At 34.4% G+C, this 22,180-nt stretch overlaps 1 protein-coding gene across 1 annotated transcript in view; it reads right to left on the bottom strand.

Annotated features, from left to right (window-relative positions):
- Positions 1-12,799: 12,799 nt before the first annotated feature.
- The window catches only part of LOC127854612 (dipeptidyl peptidase 4-like), a 177,270-nt gene continuing 167,889 nt past the window's right edge, over positions 12,800-22,180 (bottom strand). Inside the window, exon 26 of the mRNA XM_052389676.1 lies at positions 12,800-13,183. Within this exon, the coding sequence (XP_052245636.1) occupies positions 13,101-13,183 (83 nt within the window). The 3' untranslated portion in view covers positions 12,800-13,100. The remainder of the gene's footprint in view (positions 13,184-22,180) is intronic.

The raw sequence follows: 22,180 nt of genomic DNA, 5'->3' as shown, positions 1-22,180 counted from the left end.
GAATATACCGAATACGCATTACCTTATTGATGATTCAATTAATTAAAACTATTTCATTATTGTAAAACTGTGTTCGCAACGTTAACGATGTTCTTACATTTGGTATTGTTTGTTAATGTCTACTCAATATCACGCAAATGTTATCAGCATCTTGTGTCACGTGTCTGTCAGTCGTTGGCACGTGGTCCACATGGGGTGAATGGAGCGCGTGCTCAACTTCATGTGGGGTCGGCACGAGGTTGAGGACACGTAACTGCTCCTCTGAAACGATGTCACGTGACGTGACATTGAACTGCACGCGGGGCAACACGACAGAGAAAGAGTCGTGCGTTAGCACGTGCAAAGGTTGGTGGACTTACAATGTGCGTCATTACTTTGATGGAGAGGTGCTCTCTCTTGTACAATGATTGTTAAAAATCATCCTAATTGTTTGCTCGCACCTAACACAATTCCACCCAGTTATTAAAGGGTTCTTTTCACGCTTTGGTAAATTGACAAAATTGAAAAAAGTTGTTTCAGATTCGCAAATTTTCGTTTTAGTTATGATATTTGTGAGGAAACAGTAATACTGAACATTTACCATGGTCTAATATAGCCATTATATGCATCTTTTGACGATTTTAAAACCTAAAAATTATAAAGCGTTGCAACGCGAAACGATTGAATAATTTGGAGAGTTCTGTTTTTGTCGTTAAATTTTGTGAAACTACGAAGACTGCTTATATAATGTATAAAATACTTCGATTGTATGTACTCGGCGGAATAGCTCAGTAGGCTAAAGCCTTTTTACTTCAGGACTCTGGCAGGACTCCAGGGGTTACTGGTTCGAAACCTGGTCCGGGCAATGTTCTTTTCCTTTTTTTAATTTTATTCTTGATTTTTTACTGGAGCTTTTACCATCCAATGTTTACATTTATCGATATAAAGCATTTAATGAATAAGTTAAAAAATGCCAAAATCTGTGAAAAGGCCCCTTTAAAACAATATTATAATATTTGACTTTTTTCTTCTTTAATAACAGTAATCTATGAACATCACAAACTGTAATCGTATGCATGTATTTGTAATTTTAATGCTAGGCATACGTGTAATCCATTTTCTCACAACAGCCAATGTCGGCATGAAGAACTTTACAAACCGCAATACCAGCGCCCTACCATTTGGGATGACGTCAGAAGTGATGACGTCTAAACAAACAAGCCCAGCACCAGTCACCGAAATCGTCCAGAACGTGGTACGAACCAGTCGATGTTGTATCGATTTTCAAGAGTTAAGCCTCTTTGAAATGATTTATTGTGTACAACTCAATTTCGCTGAATGTGCGTGCTCCATTAAAATTTTAATTAAAAACAACCGTGTTGTTTTAAATATCCAATACACAACCGCGTCTGCATCATTAACTGATGGTAAATATATCGTAAAGTATTAAAACAAGCCACACTGGTGTACAATCGGTAGTGTTTAACAATTTGCCGCATGTTTGTCAATAAGGTTTGAATACAGTTTCTGCAATATATGTAGTTGAATTAAATACATTAATTATCTTTTAAGTAGCTTTAACCTTACAATCACTGCAATAGAACTATAAGAAACAGAAAGATATACATATTAGATGCAAACATATAAAAACTAAATAATTCCTACCTTCTGTTTATTATATCGTGCAATAACTTATCACATTTCCGATTTTTGATGTCCGTCCCGGTCGTACCATTCGAAAGGTCGGGCCCGTAACATGTTCATTAAAAATTAAAATTGTATTCACGGCGACACTTGCCAAGTATTTAAAAAAGTCGATTTTCAGAATTCAACTGCAAGTTTAGTTGCTAAAAAATCGTAAATTATATATTCTTGGGTAGAATCAATACTTGCTGTCTTTGAGGGATATCTAAAGAACAATGGGGATCGAGCCCGTGACCACCAAATCGATGGGCTGACACCATACCCACTTGTCCATGGCGACCTTCGGTATCATAGGACGTTTATAAGAATGGAACCAATGTCATTTCAAAAAGCCTAAGGCTTTCGATGCAATCGAGTTTAAATAAATAGGTTTAAACATTTTAAACTTACATAATAAATTGAATACAAACTCGTGTAATAGTCGAATCACTGTAATGCCCTTTTCCTGTACACAGACGACCATTATGCCTGACGACGCTGGTTGGAGGGACGACAAGCTCACGGTGGCCATGACGGCAGCCGGAGTCGCGTGCGGTGTCACGGTGTTGGCGGTGGTCGTTGTCGTCGGTGCTCTCAAGTGCTGCCGGAAGGGGGAGCTGCGTCGACCGAGTCTGCCGACGATCAGACCCGGTGAGCGGTTATACTATTTAGTAAAAATGCATACGGTCAAAGTATTTCTAGTACAAATTTGCAAATAAATACACTGTTTAAAACTGTCAAGTACAACCAAAAAATGTAAAATCAGTAATCAAATACGATAATCCAAAATGACTTTTATATATTTAAATACATTTACAATATCATAAAGTGGAACCACAATGAAGATTGAATATTAATGATAATGCACATAGTTTGTGTGAATAGGAACGTTTTGTTTAACCTATACATCTTGATCATTTATAAAGTACTACTTTCCTTTTACAGCAAACGAAGCGACCAAACGACGACAAAACACGTAAGGCTTTATATAATTATGAATATTCAGTCCTTATTTAAACATCAAAACTTATACTGCTTATTTGCAACGTGAAACATCAACACGTATACTGCTTATTTGCAACATGAAACATCAACACGTATACTGCTTATTTGCAACGTGAAAGATCAACACGTAATACCTATTCTGCTTATTTGCAACGTGAAACATTAACACTTATACTGCTTATTTGTAACGTGAATCAACAAGACTTATTCTGCGTGTTTGCAACGAGAAACATCAACACATAAACTGCTTATTTGCAACGTGAAACATCAACACGTATACTGCTTATTTGCAACGTGAAACATCAACACGTATACTGCTTATGTGCAACTTGAAACATCAACACGTGCATGTATACTGCTTATTTGCAACGTGAAACATCAACACGTATACTGCTTATTTGCAACGTGAAACATCAACACGTATATGCTAATTTGCAACATGAAGAGCCTCCTTGTTCAATTGTCAATAAAATCAGTCATAAACGATTTCATAAACACTTAAATTTTAGCCGTGAACGTGATAATGATGGAATCGAACAGATTTCTCCGTTTTATCATTATTAAGCTGTATAAGTTTTTGTCCGGGTGCGTACAAAATGTTCGAATACGAAGTTCTTATTTTATAGATAAGTAATTAAATATCGAGATTATTTTATACATGAATATTTACAGAAAGAATAAATCCCCGGTAACCGGTGACACCATTGACGATAACGTATACTCGGAGTTCAATTCTGGGTGGCCTTCCAACGAGTTTGACTCAACGTACGCTTTGGATAATGGGGAATTCGACAAAAAAGACGCCGATGAAACGAGAAACCCAGCCAATGAGAACGTTGAAGCTGGTGATAATCTTAGGAACGAAGAAAACGCCATCGTCGACGCAAAACGTATCAGAGCGTTAGGGTCGGCAAATCCAGAGATTTTGGTTAGGGTTAAAGCCCCTGATGAAAGTGAAGCAATTGGAAGAACGAGATACAATATTGAAATATTTGGTTCAAACGAGTCGTCTGCGCCCGCCGTCTGTGAGCGCTCAGAAACGACGTATGCAACATCTCGCGTGTCGTTCCAGAAGTACTCCGAAGACAGCAGTATTGGGGATAAGTCACGAAACAATTCTTTAGAAGCCGACAACCTCGATCCAGGCGGACAGGAAAGTATGGCGAAGCTAAAAGAAACCGATGATGACGAGGAAGTGGTCGAGAATGTGTTTTACGAGCCACCCGAACTCTGGAGCGTTCACGATGTCAAGCATGCCGATAAAATGGCCTCGCTGAGACGGGAAAGCGAGACCATGTTCCGTGAGGAATTACAGGATTCTGCGAGATCATACAAGTTCAGTGGAAGCACCGGCTTGTATTATGAACCACCGGAGGAAGACCAAGATACGCCTGCAAATGACAGAGGAAATGGCGTAGCAGACGAAGAACATATATACGAAGACGATGAATCATTATACCGTAACTGCGAGACCGCGAATTCTGGAGGTTGGTTAAGTTTTGACCACGATTCGGCGCTGGCCTGGAACAGAGGTAAACAACTTAGCACTCAATGTAATATTGATAACAAATACGAACGAAAGGGAGGCAAAGCTAATTTAAATGAATGTGTGCATGAATCTTACGATCACGAAGAGGAGTCAATATCAAATGTCAACATTCATCCTGACCCCGAAGAGCACATATATGAAAACGGGATGCTTATGGCCAAGACGCTGTACGAGGCGCCTAAGAACAATTTCGGGAGGAATAACGCAGCGAACGGAAGAGGGTCGATCGATAAGGAAAGAATTTACGACGTTCCAAATTTCAATAATCCTTAAATTAAGCTCAGTAGATACAAGAGATAAACTTAAAGAATCTTCTGCCAAAAGATGACACCAATTTATTTAAGATTCTTTCCATGTATACACAGTAATTTGGTGTAGTATAGGTTTGGTAATAAGAATGCAATTGTGCCATTCCTTGAAGATTACGATATATGTGTACAAAAGGTATCAATAATAATATGAACACACCTACATATCGTTTAATCATTCGATGGCAAAGATTAAATTCATAAATACATATATTAATTAACAGTTTGAAATTACTTGTGCTTACATTGTTTTTAAACTAATTAAACTTTGTGTATTCTTGGGTATACTTAACATATGAGTCGCGTTCTGAGAAAACTGGAGATATTGCATGTGCGTAAAGTGTCTTTTTTACAAGATAGTTCTTCTTCCGGTTTGCTCATTGATGATATTATAATTATTTTGTTGCTTTTTGCTGACGATATGGCAATAATATGTAAATCGCATGAAGAAGTGCATTCTCATTTGGACCGTTTACTTGAACACTGCAATTCCTGGCGTCTAAAGGTAAATATTATTTAACCGAAAATTATGGTTGTCCGGAAACGTGGTCGTCTTTTACCATCAGAACATTGGACATATAATGGTCAATGATTTAATTATTAAGGTACAGTTTTTAATTATACAGGTAAACACTCCAAAAAACGAACGGCATTTAGAAGATGATTTCCACTTTGCATGTAAATGTACTAAATATAACACTATCAGAAAGAAATATATATAGAGAATAATAGGTTAGTGTTGATTATAGATCAGGTTTATTATGCGAGGCTTAGAAAACAAAAAGCACGAGCTTAGTTTGTAAACCTTTTTGTTTTCACAAAATTAGTTTGACTGGCATTGTGTCACACCGGTCTTTACTGACCTGTGTGAATGCGCGCTAAGCATTGTGGGAGACGGACTTTTTTCCATCATGGCGTTGGTAAACATAATAAACACGGAAGTGAAAAATGGTAATTAATTATTATCAAAAACAGGCCCCATCAAACCGGGCCAGCTGTAATATATAGTTGGATGCAGTTTGTGCTTCAAAAGGAGCCACTTTTCATGTCAGTCTATTGTTTGTAAGAATCACTAAACACGTAACTTAGACTAACTAAACATGTTGCAAGACTGTATCTTCGAAATAGTTAATAAATCTAAATCATAAATAAATATTTATAATTAAATACCTGCTGAAATTTGAGAACGTAAACGATTTAAAATAAACGCTGTGAACATTGCAAGGAATCTTACATGTAGGCCTAATGTGTGAGAGGATTAGTCAGGGATAAAATAAAATGGAGTTCGAAGGATCTAACATTTTGAGGAAGACGTCATGGTATCTTGGACATTTGGCACTTTCATATATTTATTTAGTAGATACTGAAAATGCTGAATGTGCTCATTGCAACATCAAAGACAAGCAGGTGAGATTTTTACAGCTTTTTTTTCTTGACATAATATTGTATGTTTTCCATTTAATTATATGCCAGTGTTTTTTTTCACCATTTTGGGAATGGTTTCCGGTCATTTCCCCCCCCCCAGACGTTTCCTCCCCAAGACGTTTCCCCGCAAAGACAATTCCTCCCCAGACGTTTCCCCCCCATTTTAGTTTTAGTGCAGATGTTCCCCCCCCCCAATAAATTTATAATTGTTCGGTTGAAGTACAATCTTTGTTTATTATCAAAATTATTATTTTGTTTATGAAGTCTTTAATTAACTTTTAATATCTATGAAGCAGCTTGTATGGTTTTTTGGTTTTAGAATTGTTTTTTGGAGGGTTTAACTGTGTAATGATTGCATGTAAATCATTAGTAAGTGCATGTTGGTGTACTAGTGGAATACATGGAATATCCTCAAAATCTTACTGAGTATCTTATACATGTTGCTCAACACAAATGCAACCAAGAATAATGTGTAATCAAGACCCGTTTTGAATACACAATTAACACCTTATTTCAGTTTGAGTGAACCTGGGCAGGGTTGTGCAAATGCAGTGTTTGTTGTTTTTTATCCAATTAAATATGGTCAATTGGTGAAATGAAAATGGTAAAATCAAATTAAAATTAATTTCGACACTGTTTTCCTTGTAACAGATAAATATGATAAATAAATATTTACTTTGTAACTGTCAACATTTTTTTCATGCATTCATATGTTTATTATCAAATTATTGGATGTCACTGATATTTTATTTTTTACTAATAACTCATTTAGACTAAATAAAACAGAATTGAACTTTCCGTGCACATTATTTCATTATTTATAATATAATTTATTAGCAAATGTAATAAAAACTTATTGATATAAGAAACACAAAACACAATTACCTGTTTTTATTAAATGAATTTGTGGAATTTAAGAAAAAATTAATAACTTATGAATTAAAAAAAAGGTAAATTTAAAGCAATTTATTAATAATAATTAAAACAGTGATAAACTACATAAAAATGTTTTTGTATGATAATGTACTAATCTCATCTTATGAATGACTTTCCCCCTTCAAAGATGTCACCTAATCTCATCAATGATGATTAATGGGCCTGTATATTGCACCATAAGTACCCCTTTATACAATAGCTGTTATCTTGTTATATACACTTGCTAATCCAATTAACGCTTGTATATTGCACCATAAGTGCCTGAAATATTGTTCAATGGTAGGTGTGTGTTGTTACTTAATATTAGTGAAAACATAACTTTCCTATTATTTGCCTGGTTCTGAAAATATTTTCATCGTTGAGTTTCCTTTAATTTTTAAAGAATATTTTTGAGAGGTAACACCTGAGTACTACAAATCAATGTAAAATGTTCATACTAGCTGTATTGGGACATTATAATTTAAATGTTACAAAACAATTTTATTTACTTGTCTCAAAATAAATATCCCAATATGATATTTATTTAGTCAAAATAATTTGTGTTTCAGTTAAAACTTGGATATAGTTATTATTCTTCATTAAAAATCACAACTATTCCACTTTAAATGACCATCAAAGCTGTGTTTTTACTCAATTTTTCAAGGATCTCAATAAATGAAAGAAACAATACAGGTACTTATAAAAACAATTCTAATTAGATCTATTTAATTTGTAAAATTTGTTTGAGGCTTCCCTAAAAACAACCATAATAAATCATTTCACTGATCTATTGATATATCTATTTAATAGGCAGAATGACAAACAGAACTAGTGTGGTTTCTAGGGTCATAAATCTGGTCCCTAAGCCTTAATTGGTAATAATATGCATGCAGTGTTATGTCTCTGAAAGTGACAATGAAGCAAATCTGCCCTTAGGCTATTTCATTTCACTTACACAAAAGGAGATAACTTGCTATTAATTTAATAGTTACTTCTAACTTGTCTCCTTTCTGTATTAAGAGGGTTTTCATATTTTAAAGTTCAATTGGTCTTCAAAAGAATAAGCAATAAAAGTTCTTGATTTTGCCAACAAATAATGTTTACCAATTGTGGGTCTACTCTACTTTCTTTTAATAATTATTTCTAATTATGTTTTTTTAAATTTTTATATCAATGGAAAATGAAATATTTTTTTCACTATTTTGTTTAAAAAGTACTTTAAGAAATCCAGGCAAGAATACATGACAAGTAAGGGTTGTGTCAAGAAGGTGCCATTTAAGGCCCTATTATCAGTTTTGGATGCCCTAACCTGTATAGGTGAGAAGACTGTGAGAAGACTGGGGACGTGGGGCATGAGGAACAACTAATACACAGTAATTGACAGGTTCGTGTTGAATCAAGCACAGAATTTTCTGAGCATTCATGATTCATTAGAATTGAAAAAAAATTCAATCAACCAGAAACATCCAGTTGACCAACTTTGACTTATTTGCATGAACAGGTATAAAATAGTGGGTATTAATAGCTTAAGACATTATTGGCAACATGTCTGTTTAATTTATATTATCAATATTGTTAATTAAGCATGGAATATTAATCAAAATTGGGGGTAAAGTTCAATCGACCAGTATTGACCAGTAATGACACATTTGGGAGTATTGACCGGGGCGGTTTTAACCAGTAAAAACCGCCGGTTAAAACCGGGGGCGGTCGATTGGTGCCAACCCTGGGTGTACTAAAGGAATACTAGAGGAATACATGGGATATTCTCAAAATCTTACACATGTTGTTTTTAATATAATTAAATAGGATCAATTGATGAATTAATTCAGTTTGTGTAAACTTGGGCTGGGTTGTGGAACTATAGTTATTTGTTGTTATACAATTAAATAGGGTACTATGTAACTGTCAAAAAAACATATGCATTCACACGCATATAATTCAATTATTGGATGTCACTGATAATTTCAATTTTACTAGTAGGTAATTAAGACTAATTAAAACAGAATGGGACTTTCCTCGCAAAGTATTTCATTATTAATAATATAATACTATAATTAGCTAATGTAATCAAAACATATTGATATTTTAATAATTTAACTCAATGATATTAATAATATTAAAATTTTCCCCAAAAAACTAGGGCAGGAAGATAGGAAGGATTTTTTTTGGATAATCAACAGTGTTGTCAGTGTAAAATATTTGCAAAGCTTCTTCTGAGTTTGAACTTCAGTTTTGCATTTTGTGACCTGCAACATATTCTATGCTACTTTATTTCACTATGGTAAGTCATTAAAGTGTTATTTATTTTTCAACTATATAATGTGCTAATCTCATATAATGAATTACTACCCCATTTAAAAATGACACCTAATCTAAATTCATTAATACAATAGTTATAATTGTTTTATTGTAATTTGTAACATACTATTCCACTAAAAATGACCATCATAGAACATCAATGCCGTGCTTTTACTAAATTTTCAATGATTTCAATTATTTAAAGAAATAAATTTATCAGGCACTTATAAAAAATATATAATAAGGGTGTCAAAATTTAACAAACTGAACAAGTCAATTTGAACTTCTCTTGCAATGCAAATGGAGCCACTTGAAATATCAAATTGTTCCCATACTAGTCGGCAATATAACTATGACATTGTGTCTTTTCAAAACATGCATCAGACACACCTTCTGAAACTTTTTAAGCGGTTTTGAAAACGCTATTTCATTGCAAACTTTCGTCAATAAAGGATTCATGTTGTTATACAACCGAAAGTGAAAGTTCTGTTTTTAAAAAAAATGAATAAAGAGCGAAATAGTTGAAAACTAACGAAAATTATAATTGATACTAACATAAGACCGTAAGACTGAACAAAATAATACTTAACTTTTAAATCATAACATGAATGTTTACTTATAAAGCAAATTCTTCATTCATCCGCGGACTTCTTTGTGTCGTAGTCATAAATGCCTCCAAATGGAGGTGCGTGATGCGTCTAAGTATAGAGGTGACAATAACGTAGTGACGTCACCATCTATGTATAGAATGGTTTGACTGGAGGATTTCGCTGGATTTATGACGTCATTTCGTCGAAATATTGACGTCATTTCCTGCCGTTGATTATAAATGATATCTAATCAACGGGGCTTTAATCAACCGAATTCGCTGTAAAAGTGGGATAAAAAACAACATTTTACTACAATAAACCATCTGTATATAAATTCCAACAATTACTAAATGGTAACAATGGTAATAAAACAAACGAGCTATTATTGGCAAAATATGTTAAATATGCGTTAAAAGCAATAAATACATTTTTGAACACTACTTTGTAGTATACATAAGGTTTTCCTCCTAAACACTGAACTACTGTACGAATACTTGTTATATCTGATTTTCTTTGGCATTTAAGTAAATGTTATAACTTTTTCATTTAGACGTCAATCTAAGTAAAATGAACTAATGTATAAATATATAATTATGTAGTTGTTTGTGTATTGTCAACCTATATCTAACCATAAGACAATGTTAAACAAATGTTAAAAACGTGATATCATGTATGTATATGTTATTGATGTATTTAGACGATGTACTCTGTACAAGTCTCAATAAAGTGTCTTGTCTTGTATCCGTGAGTTATTGCCCTTGGATTCGAATTTCATATTCTTATTATTTCAGATAAATAATTAAAGATGGTAATGATCAGAATTTGATGAAACTGCATATGTTTTGTTTTTCCCTGTAGGCTGCACATTCGAACTTTGTCATTTCGTGTCCACCACGTTGTTCATGCAGTTGTTTCCCTTTGTGATACAAATTTACTCTTCGTTTCATCTAAGATACTAATGATTCGAATTAAATGCATAATTATATGCGGCAAACCTTTTGGGTGGACTTGCGCATATTCTCGAGTTGTTCTTCTCAAAAACATATCTGCGATATATTGTCCTTAGATTAACATTATGACATAATTTAATGTATTTTACGGTTCTATGGCAGATCACAGGAACTTATGATCAGACGTTGATGCAGCTACCTCGTCGTGCCTCAGCATGTCTACAACGGTGTTTTCTCTAAATAAATGAACAACTGGGGAAAGGGACAATACGTAAATTTACTGTGACGATCAAAGAATGAGTCGCGTCTTGGCATTGTAGGGAATTAGAACATAAGATGCAAAAGTGATCGCTCGTTATTATTTACAATAATAAGAACATTATTCAACAGACAACCACTGTCAGGGAAATATCGATCAAAGAAGCTCAGGCAAATTAGTGAAATACTTGGTCTAAGGTACATAGATTGATAAATGACTAACAAGCATAGATAGTGACTGCCTATACATAGCTTTGTGGATGTTCTACTACTATACGTTATAGGCAATCACTATTTCACCCTCGCTCTTGGAAAACAGGGTTTACGCGTAAAATGTATTCCGCTTTTATGGTGTTTTTTTTTTATTAATGCGATATTTTCTTCATGAAATTCAAGTTTAGGCTGAAAATGCCGTCCCTGATAAACCTGTGCGGACTGCACATGCTTATCAGGGATGACGTGTTACACACATGCATTAAGCCCAGTCTTTCCAAAGCGTGGCTCTCGTATTAGCTAGTTGTCTAAGCATGGTGGCAAAGACAAATTATAAAAAGTATAAACTTTCTATCCGCCATATTTTAATTGCTTTATTTTATGAACTACCCTCGACACGTTTCGCTAGTTTGTCATATTCTCGACGTCTAATGGGTCACCCACGTTAAAATAAGGGGCCGTCAAACAGGCCCACTAAAGTCGACTTGCGAACACGTAAAGACGGCATCCAAACGCCAAAAACGCCGAAAGTGGTGACCTTTTTGCGACTACTCGATTCATTGCAGGTCAGTGTCATTAAGTCGTTTTGACTAGGACGGCTGTATTAAAAATTCTTTACTCTCTATATGATTTAGAACATCTACACCTTCTTTTTAAATACACACTCACATTGAATAAAATTAGTGGCCAATATCATGAAATGCACCGATTTCCACTTGCACTAGAATTACACAATTACGGAAATACAACAATCTAAATTTTCATGAACTGACAACGCATGAATTCCGATTGATCTGATTATGTGATGCGTGATTTCTGTGGCATTGTGGAAGAAGTTAAGTAAAAGGTGACTAGACGAAATTCAGATCGAAAATTAATTATAGAACAGGGAAGTGAATACAGTCTACGTTATACAGCAGGGTTTATTTAGTGTATAAAGAGAATATCATGGTGTTCTGAGATGTCTAAGCATATAACATTTACGAGCTTTTGCATCGACAATTTGCGAACTCTTATACAATATACACAATCTTTATTCGATAATATACGGATATTCGATTACCAGATATATTGCGAAGCATCTATTAGATATAAGCTTTGTTATTGTCTAATTTCAAAAACATTACATTAATGCAAAGTACGGTTAATATTTTCAACATGAATTGTCTATAAATGTTAACATGATTCTGTACAATAATAGAATAAACACAAAATATAGCAGAGCTTAGCAACCATTAAACAATTGTTTATTCATACGTCATCATGCACGGAATAAATCATCATACACAAAAAACTTATGAACACTTAACAAAATGGATTAAAATATCACAACCTTAGGATTAAGGTACAGCGGAAATATGTTTATCCATGATATTCCATCATAACTAAATTGAAACCTTCCGTTCAAACTTTGTAAAACATACCTATATGTTATGTCCGAACTTCAGTTCTGTAAACTTGAAAGTTTTTATATGGTTGGAATATTTCTGATTAAATAAACTTGAAGTATTGATTTTTGTCAATGACCAACATGTATTACACGAGACAGAAAACAATTACGGTTGTTTAACATCGAACAGTTGTAAAAATACTTTTTGAAGTTAAAAATCTTAACAGTTATATATTAAGTTTGTAAGGCGAAATCTTTAACAATACTATGTGCTCATATATAATAATTGTAAAAGTATTCATCATTTACCAATTTGTTAACTTGGCGTTTTATACATGCCCCTTGTAATTTTATCCAATAAAGAATTTTAAATATCGAAGCAAATAGGTATTTATCAAAACTGCATAATATGCGAATTTGTTTCTATCATATAAAATAACATATATACCCCAAACTATGTCATTGCCTCTTGATTTTTCACGGACATGGACGAAATGCACCAAATAGTCAGCGATCACACTTAGTGCAGGAAACTTATTCGTCGTTGTCGACATCCTTTTCTGTTGGTTTCGCGACTGTTGGATTGTTCAATTCATCCATTCGTGAAGAACGACCATCTACAATTGGAAGAGATAAGTCGCCATACATGCCGTGTAGTCTTGCATATACTTTTGAACAGTATTATTATGATAACACATACATAATATTTAAAATCATATCGGTATTTCACGTGCATATAGTCGTGTTGCATTAAACAAAACATATCGTTACGTCCTTTACTTATTTACTCATCTTTTGAAAGACAATGATAAATTCTGAATATTTTGAGAAATACTATATACGTGATTGACAGATTTTACTCCAGAAATGTTGCAAAGAAATTCGAATTTTAAAAAGTTCAGTATTTTAACAGTGTCTTAATTATAACATAAACCTTGCAATGATTGTCTACACATGCCTCCTGAGACTTCTTAAATGTACGATTATAGCAAATTTACCAAGAGGCAAACGGATCATATCTTTTAATTTAATCGTAAATATTTCCCTGCGCAAGTCTTATTTTAACAGCAAAAAAATAGTACTTTATCAAGGAAAAAAACAGAGTATTGGCGTCGAAATACAATCCAAATATTCCGTTTATTGGTAATTAAATGTTTATATTTAAGTTGTTTCATACTTTCAAAATGATGGCAAATAAACACTTATCAAGTAAGTGTATGAAAGCATTTCACATGACGACGACGCCGCCTAAAGTGAATATGTCGCATGTTGATGCGACAAAAATAATTCCAAATGTATTTAAAGAAATATTGTAAAAAAAAACATATCGGCACGTTGTTTTCGCACATGTTATTCCCCCCTAGACACTTATAAAAAATCAACCAAAATATTTAATATCATTGCGCAAAACAAAAAATAATTTATGTTTTTGTCCAAGAAACACACACTATCAATATGATAAAAAGATATGCATGTCCTAATTTAAAATAAAACTGAAAAACAAAAATAGATAAGCATCATGACTTGTGTTGGCCGCATTTATGCTCCCATGGGACTGAAACGAATTTCACATATTTCCTAACCTGAAAGAAATATCTGACAACGTCTTAACTTCTATTCCCGAATGTAAACGAGTCTCCCGGTGTTAAATCGGAGAAATAATGAACCACATACACATGGTCACGAGATAACTTTGTTTTATTAAAGTCATCAACCCGTTCTATATCAAATTACTACAGCTAGCGTCAAACGTTACCGAAGCAATAGAGCAGGAAGTCCTCTAGAGTGTTGTAGAGATGTGTGCGCGAGTTTCCGCCATTAATGGAATGTTGTTGATCGGTGTAAAACTAAAAAATCATATGGGCATTTACTAACATGATGATGATGATGATGGGGGTGGTGGTGATGGTGATGATGATGGTGGTTATGATGATGATGGTGGTGGTGGTAGTGGTGGTGATGTTGGTGGTGGTGGTGGTGATGATGATCATGATGATGATGATGGTGATGATGATTATTATGATGATGATGATGATGATGATGATGATGATGATTATTATTATTATAATTATTATTATTATTATTATTATTATTATTATTATTATTATTATTATTATTATTATTTGATACGTATGAAAGGTCAGTAATATCTTGATATCATTGTAATACATTATAGCTTTATTTTCATTAAAATCTGTGTGCAAACTCGTACAGCGTCTCTTTTTATACATTGTTTGAAAACGAAAGTGCTTAGGTCACGCGATAATTGTTTAATCAAATCTTAATTTAATCTCATTTGTATGACGCGTTCTATTTAAGGAAGTCAGTGAAAGAATACCTGCGAACGGAAGTACACATTTGCCTCTGTCAACGCTCGTGCTAGATGCGCAGAGTTCTGGAAATGTACATTGTCTGAAATAAAAGTGTAAAGCACGTGTCTAAATAAAACAAAAACATCACTCAAAAGTGGTTTTATGTTCAAATTCGAACGCAGTTAGTTCCTCTGAAAGATATAATGTTGTCCCACATTATAATCTTTTTTTAAGACTGTTTTTTTAAGTATGATAAAAAATGTCAAAAAAAAGTATTCATGAAGCGCATCGTGTTGTCATAGAAACGTTCAAAACATTACCTCTCGCAAATACTGTATAATTTCTTTGCTTTGATCGCAGGTAATAGGTATATCTGCGCTAAACATCAACAACAACAAAAACACATGCACAGTTTAAATTGAAAACATACCTCGCGAAAGGACGCATTTATTTCACTCGCTTTGATGGTGATGCTTTTGCTACAGTTAACCAAATTCTAGTTTTTAAACGCAATGTTACTCTTTGAAGTAGTTATCTCGTTTTAACGTAATTATATTCTATCGTAATCATGTATAATGCTTTGAATGGAACAGTGCTCTATAATCATACTTGCTGAAATGAGTGAATAGCATATTATATTCAAGTAAGTTTTGAAATGAGTATTACTTCAGAAAAAGTAAACGTCTGTGAATTGTTGTGTTATTACTTACCATCACCCGTTCCATGGACGAGCATAAATGTGCTCTTCTTAAAGTTTTCGGCATACCGAGAAACATTTGCATACTGTAAAGAAAATAAAAAAAAAGTGTTAATTAACTTTTAGATTAAAAAATGAAAACGAAGCGAACTGTATCAAATAATCGTTACCGTATTTGAAAAAGTCTTTGTACATCCTTTTTAGAAAATGGTTCGCTTATTTTTATTTAAAATCTTAACACGAATACTTTGGACGAACTATTTTTATCTAAATCTTTAACATTAATATATAAACATTTATTTAATAATGAAATATGCTTATTACATTATAAGCTTCAGAGTTTTCATCTGGAAGGCCCATATACCGCTCTGTATATACAGTATCTGGAAAAGAATAATGCACAGGTGGAAGTAACGTACCCTGGATAGTATATGGGGCCAGGAGCTAATATATTAACAAAAATATATAAAGTCATGTTTTATGAGAGCAAACTTGACAGAGAGCCATGAATAAAAAAACAAGGTCATTAACTTGAATTTATCATAGACCTGTCTTCGCGGGCCGCAAAAATGTCTAAAATTGCTTTAATCGAAAGCATTGCTTGTTCCTCTTATGGGCAATTGGACAACATTTCAGAAGTTTACTTCAAAGAAATCTGTCCAGCCGTTTACTTACAGTCGGCCGATAACCAGGCAATATTTCGAGCACGTTTGTCAACCCGAATAAATCTTCGACAGACTATCAAATAATATTGTTTCGTTTATTCCCCTTAATCGATAGCTCGCGTCCTTTTTTTTTTGGAAATAACGAGGCATGTCACATAATGCATGCACATGAAACCACTAACCCTTAAAAACTAATTCCAAAAATTTATATATATATATATATATATATATATATATATATATATATTATATTATAATATATTATATAAGTTACTTCCACCTGTGGAATAATGCACCGAAATTATCACAGTCGTAAATAACGTAACGGAACATTAATGGCAGAGTGTGAAAATTGTTGATTCCCTTTTTTTCAAATATTGGAACCCACACAAGTATGTCGTAAATTTGATGAATCGCTTCTTATGATTTATTATAAACTAAAATAATAGTTGATCATAATTTGTATTCAAACAAGCTATTCACTTGTTTACAACAGGCATGGAACATAATCAAGTGTCATCATACCCCTAAACAAAGCTCTATTCCTGAGCAGAGACACGTTTGATAAAGTGATCTTAGTTGTCGCAGAGATGACAATTTAAAAACTATTTGATCGTGGTGTATTTTCTACTCATCGGAACACTTACTCGTTGTTAATTGACTTATAAATAAAGTAACTCGTTGTTGTTTGACTAATAAATAAAGTAAACTCTGAACTTTCTTCTTACTTATAAACTATATTTACTAGTCTTAATTATCAGTGCGTTTTCTTAACAAAAGCCCATTTTATTTCTGCTAGATGTATTTAAAGAATCATAACACGTATACGAGATTCAAGTTAAAAAGATGTAAAACTCAGTGGCAGGTTATTGTGTTGCCATGGAAATCGGACGTTGGACTGCAGACCCTGCTTACCATAGTACGTCCATGCCGTTACCGGGGCGACCGACATGCCGCATTCGAACACCTCCGAGCCGCGACCTAGCACAGAGGCGGTGAGATAAGCCCCGTAAGACTGAAACATTGTTTCCATTTAAGTGTTCTGTACAATGTTTCTATTTGTTAAAGTTCTTACACGAGTAATGTTTAAAACAATGGCGAGTTTGCGTATACTATTATATTCTAGCATAATTTATGCATAATTGTTTTTTCCCAGAATCATTTAAAATTTGCGGACATTTATTGCTAATAACGTAATAAGTGTACATGCGTTACATAATTTTAGTCGTAAAAATACTTAACATACAATATGCGGCTAGTATTTAAGGCATTGTGCATACAGCACTTTTGCTAAAATACATTGTATAAATACTTAAATTCAATGCTTTATCTGTGTGCACGAAAACGCATATTTGTCAAAAGGATGGTTTTGGAAGCGAACATAAAAAAAAATAAAAAAATTCTCTTTTATAAAATGATTACTGCATCGGTACTCACCCATCCCCAAATTGCCGTCCTATCCCCGATGTACTTCAGGCTATTGAAATACCTAAAGAATACATCAAGATCTTGACACACACTCTTCATAATCTTGTATATAAGTATATGTCGTATAAGATGACACAATTCTGTTAAGGGATGATGAACAATGGACCCATTTGAGACATTGTTTTATTTAAACTTGCGTTTATGTCATCTTGGAACAATATGTTCGTTGTATGATTTTGTTTTATTTGTGTTTGATATTGTGTTGTACACAAAACATATCAAAGGGTGTTTTTATCGGTCCAAATAACTTCCACTTCAAGTTATTATTGACTTTGATATTCTTGCTTTTTGAAATATTATCCGAGGAAAGACAATATCAGATACACTATAGAATCTTCACCTTCCCGCAACTATAGAATCGTCCACTTCGGTGGTTCCAAGATGGCGGTAGTTAGCATGTCTCCAGGCGTCGCCCCGCCCACTCGAGCCACGTGGGTCGGCGTAGCCAATCACAATGTTGTGTGAGCTGGCCAGGTAATCTTCCCAACCTAGGGAGAAGGCTTTGGATACTTTCTGAGAGTCGGGGCCCCCATATCTATAATAAAAATCAATGTATATAAACCGTATTCTGGGAAAACGGGGTTTAATTTATTTTCGCAAACGGTCGTCTAGCATTAACATTTGCAGTCCGCAAAAGCCACTCAAGTACGACACTTTCCGCTTGTATGGCATTGTTCGATTAAAGGATGTCTTTTATAAACGAAAGTCCAGTTAAGGTGGAAAGTTTCCCCTTTGATAGCCGTGTGTGGAATGCGCGCGTATACATGTATTTGGGATGACACTTTAACGCCCCTGCAGTTTTCCCAGATAGAGGATAAATGATTCGTTTCCCGATACGCGCTGATATTTTAACATACAAATCACATGGTTAGAATTTTAAATCAATGAGGTAATGTAAACAGATATCAAGAATCCGACAGCATATGCTGTAGTGCTGTAAAATATAGATACAATTTCAAACAAAAATTTGTCAGAGCGTGAAAATAAATAACTTTTTTTCTTAAAGGCCAATAAACAACGTTTTGCCACTCTAAAGCGTGCTTATTCAGTATTTGTTTAATAAGTTCCACAGAAACAGCACTTCTAAACATGTTTAGCAAATACACAGCGCACCATTTAATTATTTATTTCATAATATTAACAACAGCATACTATTTTGGTTACTCGCGTAAAGCAAATGCGCAACTATATTTTTAGTTTTTATGCAATTCATTAACATAACCCCATGATGCAAATGTGCCTCCCGAAAAAGCCTTTTGCACAAGGTCCTTAATTTTCGAATCTGCAAGATTATAATGAACACAAAACAAGCTGCCCAAGTGATATTGGAATATGGTGACTATACTCTTCAGAGTCATCACAATACGATATCGGACAACATATTCACCTATATATGGGCAGTGCTATTTGAAAAAGGAGTTTAATGCATGCGCGTAAAGAGTCGTCACATAATAGCATATGCAGTCGAACAAGCTGTTCAGTGACGACACTGTCCGCTTTAATTTATGATATTTTTTGTATATAGAACGTTTCTTCTTAGCGAAAATCAAGTTCAGGCGGTAAGTGTTGTCCCTGATAAGCCTGTGCGGCATGCACATGCTTATTTGGAACGACACTTAACGCACATACATTAAACCCCCTTTTCACAGAGTACGGCCAAATGTTATGTACGTTCGTTCACTTACACACTAGTGAGCATGTTGTATTGTATCACCTCGTCTTCTTTGAGATGTTCTGGCAATAGCAGCTTCGCCCACATTGCTGCAATGAGCAGAAAATGTTTTGAAATTTCAATCATGAGACATCGACTACTAGTATCTCTGGAATATTCTGTTCAATCTATTTTAAGCAAGCATGCATTAGAAAGGATATTCACGTGACAAACAAGATGGCGACGTACATGCCAAGTCGACAATTTTTCGCCGTTTTATACCCTTTATTACTTCTATTAATTGTTAAAATGCGGCTCACTCCTCAGCCATGTAGGCAAAAAAGTGATAGCGTTTATATCGTTTTTATATTCGCTCTATATCTTGTGGTTACTCGCAGCGAAACATTTTAGCGGTTCACACAATTACAGCTCCCGGTAAGAAAATTCGCAACAAATAAAGTCAAGATAAAGAATGAATAATCATACAAAATAAACTTTAATCACATTCCTGATGATATGCCTGGAAAGTGAGTGGCGTTTAAAAAAATAATAAAGGGTATTAAACTGGCGATAAATAATTATATGTCTCGACACGGACGTCGCCATCTTGTTTGTCACGTAATGACCCCCTCTGATGAATGCTAAAAGAGTAATAACATGATAGCTGTTGCTAGCTTACCTCGATCTCAGTAATTTAATTGCAACTTAGCTAAGGCATATATTGCCAGGTACTCATGAACATTGTAACAAAGGAACGGTTTGCATGTACACTTGCTTTATGTTATCACATCATCAGGGAACGGTTTGCATGTACACTTGCTTTATGTTATCACATCATCAGGGAACGGTTTGCATGTACACTTGCTTTATGTTATCACATCATCAGACGTATATAATCGTAATAATCTCAGCCTTATTTCAAAATTGTAAGGATAAACTGTAACGCACAGACAAATGGTTCACGTTTTCAATACCCGTTAAATAAAACATATTTATTGAATACTTATCTTGTAAACTCTATTTGCCGGAACAAGAGAATACTAATTAGATGTAGAGTTCAGCGAAATAACACTAGCTGGTGATTTCAAGAAACAAAAGCTAGCGGTAGTTAGTGTCGTGATTTTTAATGTATGTGTATCATTTTTGTTGTTAAGACAATATTATGCTCATAAATCGCCCCATTGGTGCAAACAGGTACCATCTGCATTCTAATGGCAATGTCACATAGTAACATAGTATCATCTGCATTCTAATGGCAATGTCACATAGTAACATAGTATCATCTGCATTCTAATGGCAATGTCACATAGTAACATAGTATCATCTGCATTCTAATGGCAATGTCACATAGTACCTTTTTGCACCAAGGGGGATGCAATATGTAGAAAAAAAATGGGAAACGCAGTTATCACTACGACATCACGAGGTATTCTCTGAGTAAAGTACACTTAATACTCGCCGCGACTGAGGAAAACAAGCGCCTTACGCGAAGTCGTTTTCAGAGATAAAATTCCTTTGATTATATAATATATTATATAATAATTTATGCGTGGCATACAGTTGAAATCATCGAGGGGAATGCGCAGGAACTTGGTTCTTGGGAGAGCCAACGTGGACAACTTATCAGCCGCCTCTTTGTTGTCCTCGAATGATATAACTGCAACGGCAGAAATATGAGCAATAACAACAGGTATCATCATCATCATCATCATCATAATTATCATCATCATCATCATCATCATCATCATCATCATCATCATCATCATCATCATCATCATCATCATCATCATCATCATCATCATCATCATCATCATCATCATCATCATCATCATCATCATCATCATCATCATCATCATCATCATCGTCATTCTCCTCCTCATTCTCCTTCTCATTCTCTTTCTGCTCCTCCAGTAGCAGCAATATCATCAGTAGTTTCAACATGGTCTTCTTCTTCAATATTATTATTATCATCATTTTTATTGCGTCATCATCATATGTATCCTGATCGTCATATTTAATTCTGATTTCCAGTTCTAAGTCATCAATATCATCAGCATTCCCGCCATTACGACTTGTAGTATAGAAGTGCATGGCTTCTATTCCATTCAGTCTGTAAAATCAATATTTGCTATGCACTATTTCGCAATTGTTCTCTTTAATGTAATTACTTATTCTAGTACTTATATCAACACGTCAAACTGAACGATATATTACCGGATTGCGTCGCCGTCGATCGCATGGTGTACGTAGGAACGCTAGGTCCGAGGCACGTGAGCATATAAAACTCGCCATCCGGCTTGGTTGAGAAGCTCGCGGAGACCCAGTCGCACGTGTCCGGGTCCGTGCACGAGACACACGTGGGCTTCAAGAAATTCACGTCTCCTTCACGAGTGGAAGTCCTAAGAAAAACTGGTGCAAGGTTGAGTCAACTCAAAGTTAGCATGTTAATTCCATGCTTAGACACTTATATAGCTCGTCAACATACGTTTTACATAAGAGCCATATAACATGCAGTTCGCGCTTTCAGCCTAATCTTGGAGAGTTGTATGTACCTCTATAAATGATTGAGCGAAAACGCAATAATTACAATGGCTTTCGGATATCAACGATTTGAGTTTTTTTAGGCGACACGCAATTCGTACTAATTTTCCTGTTACATGATTGTTTTATAGTCAGTGTAAATGTGGGCTTAAGCAGGGAAGAGGCGCTATTGCAGAATGAATAGTATACTAGTACATAGCATATACAACGTCGAACAGCTTTACCATCATTTCTGTATTATTGAATTGATACCGGCAACA

This window comes from Dreissena polymorpha, chromosome 13 (assembly GCF_020536995.1).
Source record: "Dreissena polymorpha isolate Duluth1 chromosome 13, UMN_Dpol_1.0, whole genome shotgun sequence".
Taxonomy (NCBI): Eukaryota; Metazoa; Mollusca; class Bivalvia; order Myida; family Dreissenidae; genus Dreissena; species Dreissena polymorpha.
The sequence above is the reverse complement of the archived record's forward strand: the minus strand, read 5'-3'. Positions and strand labels throughout refer to the sequence as shown.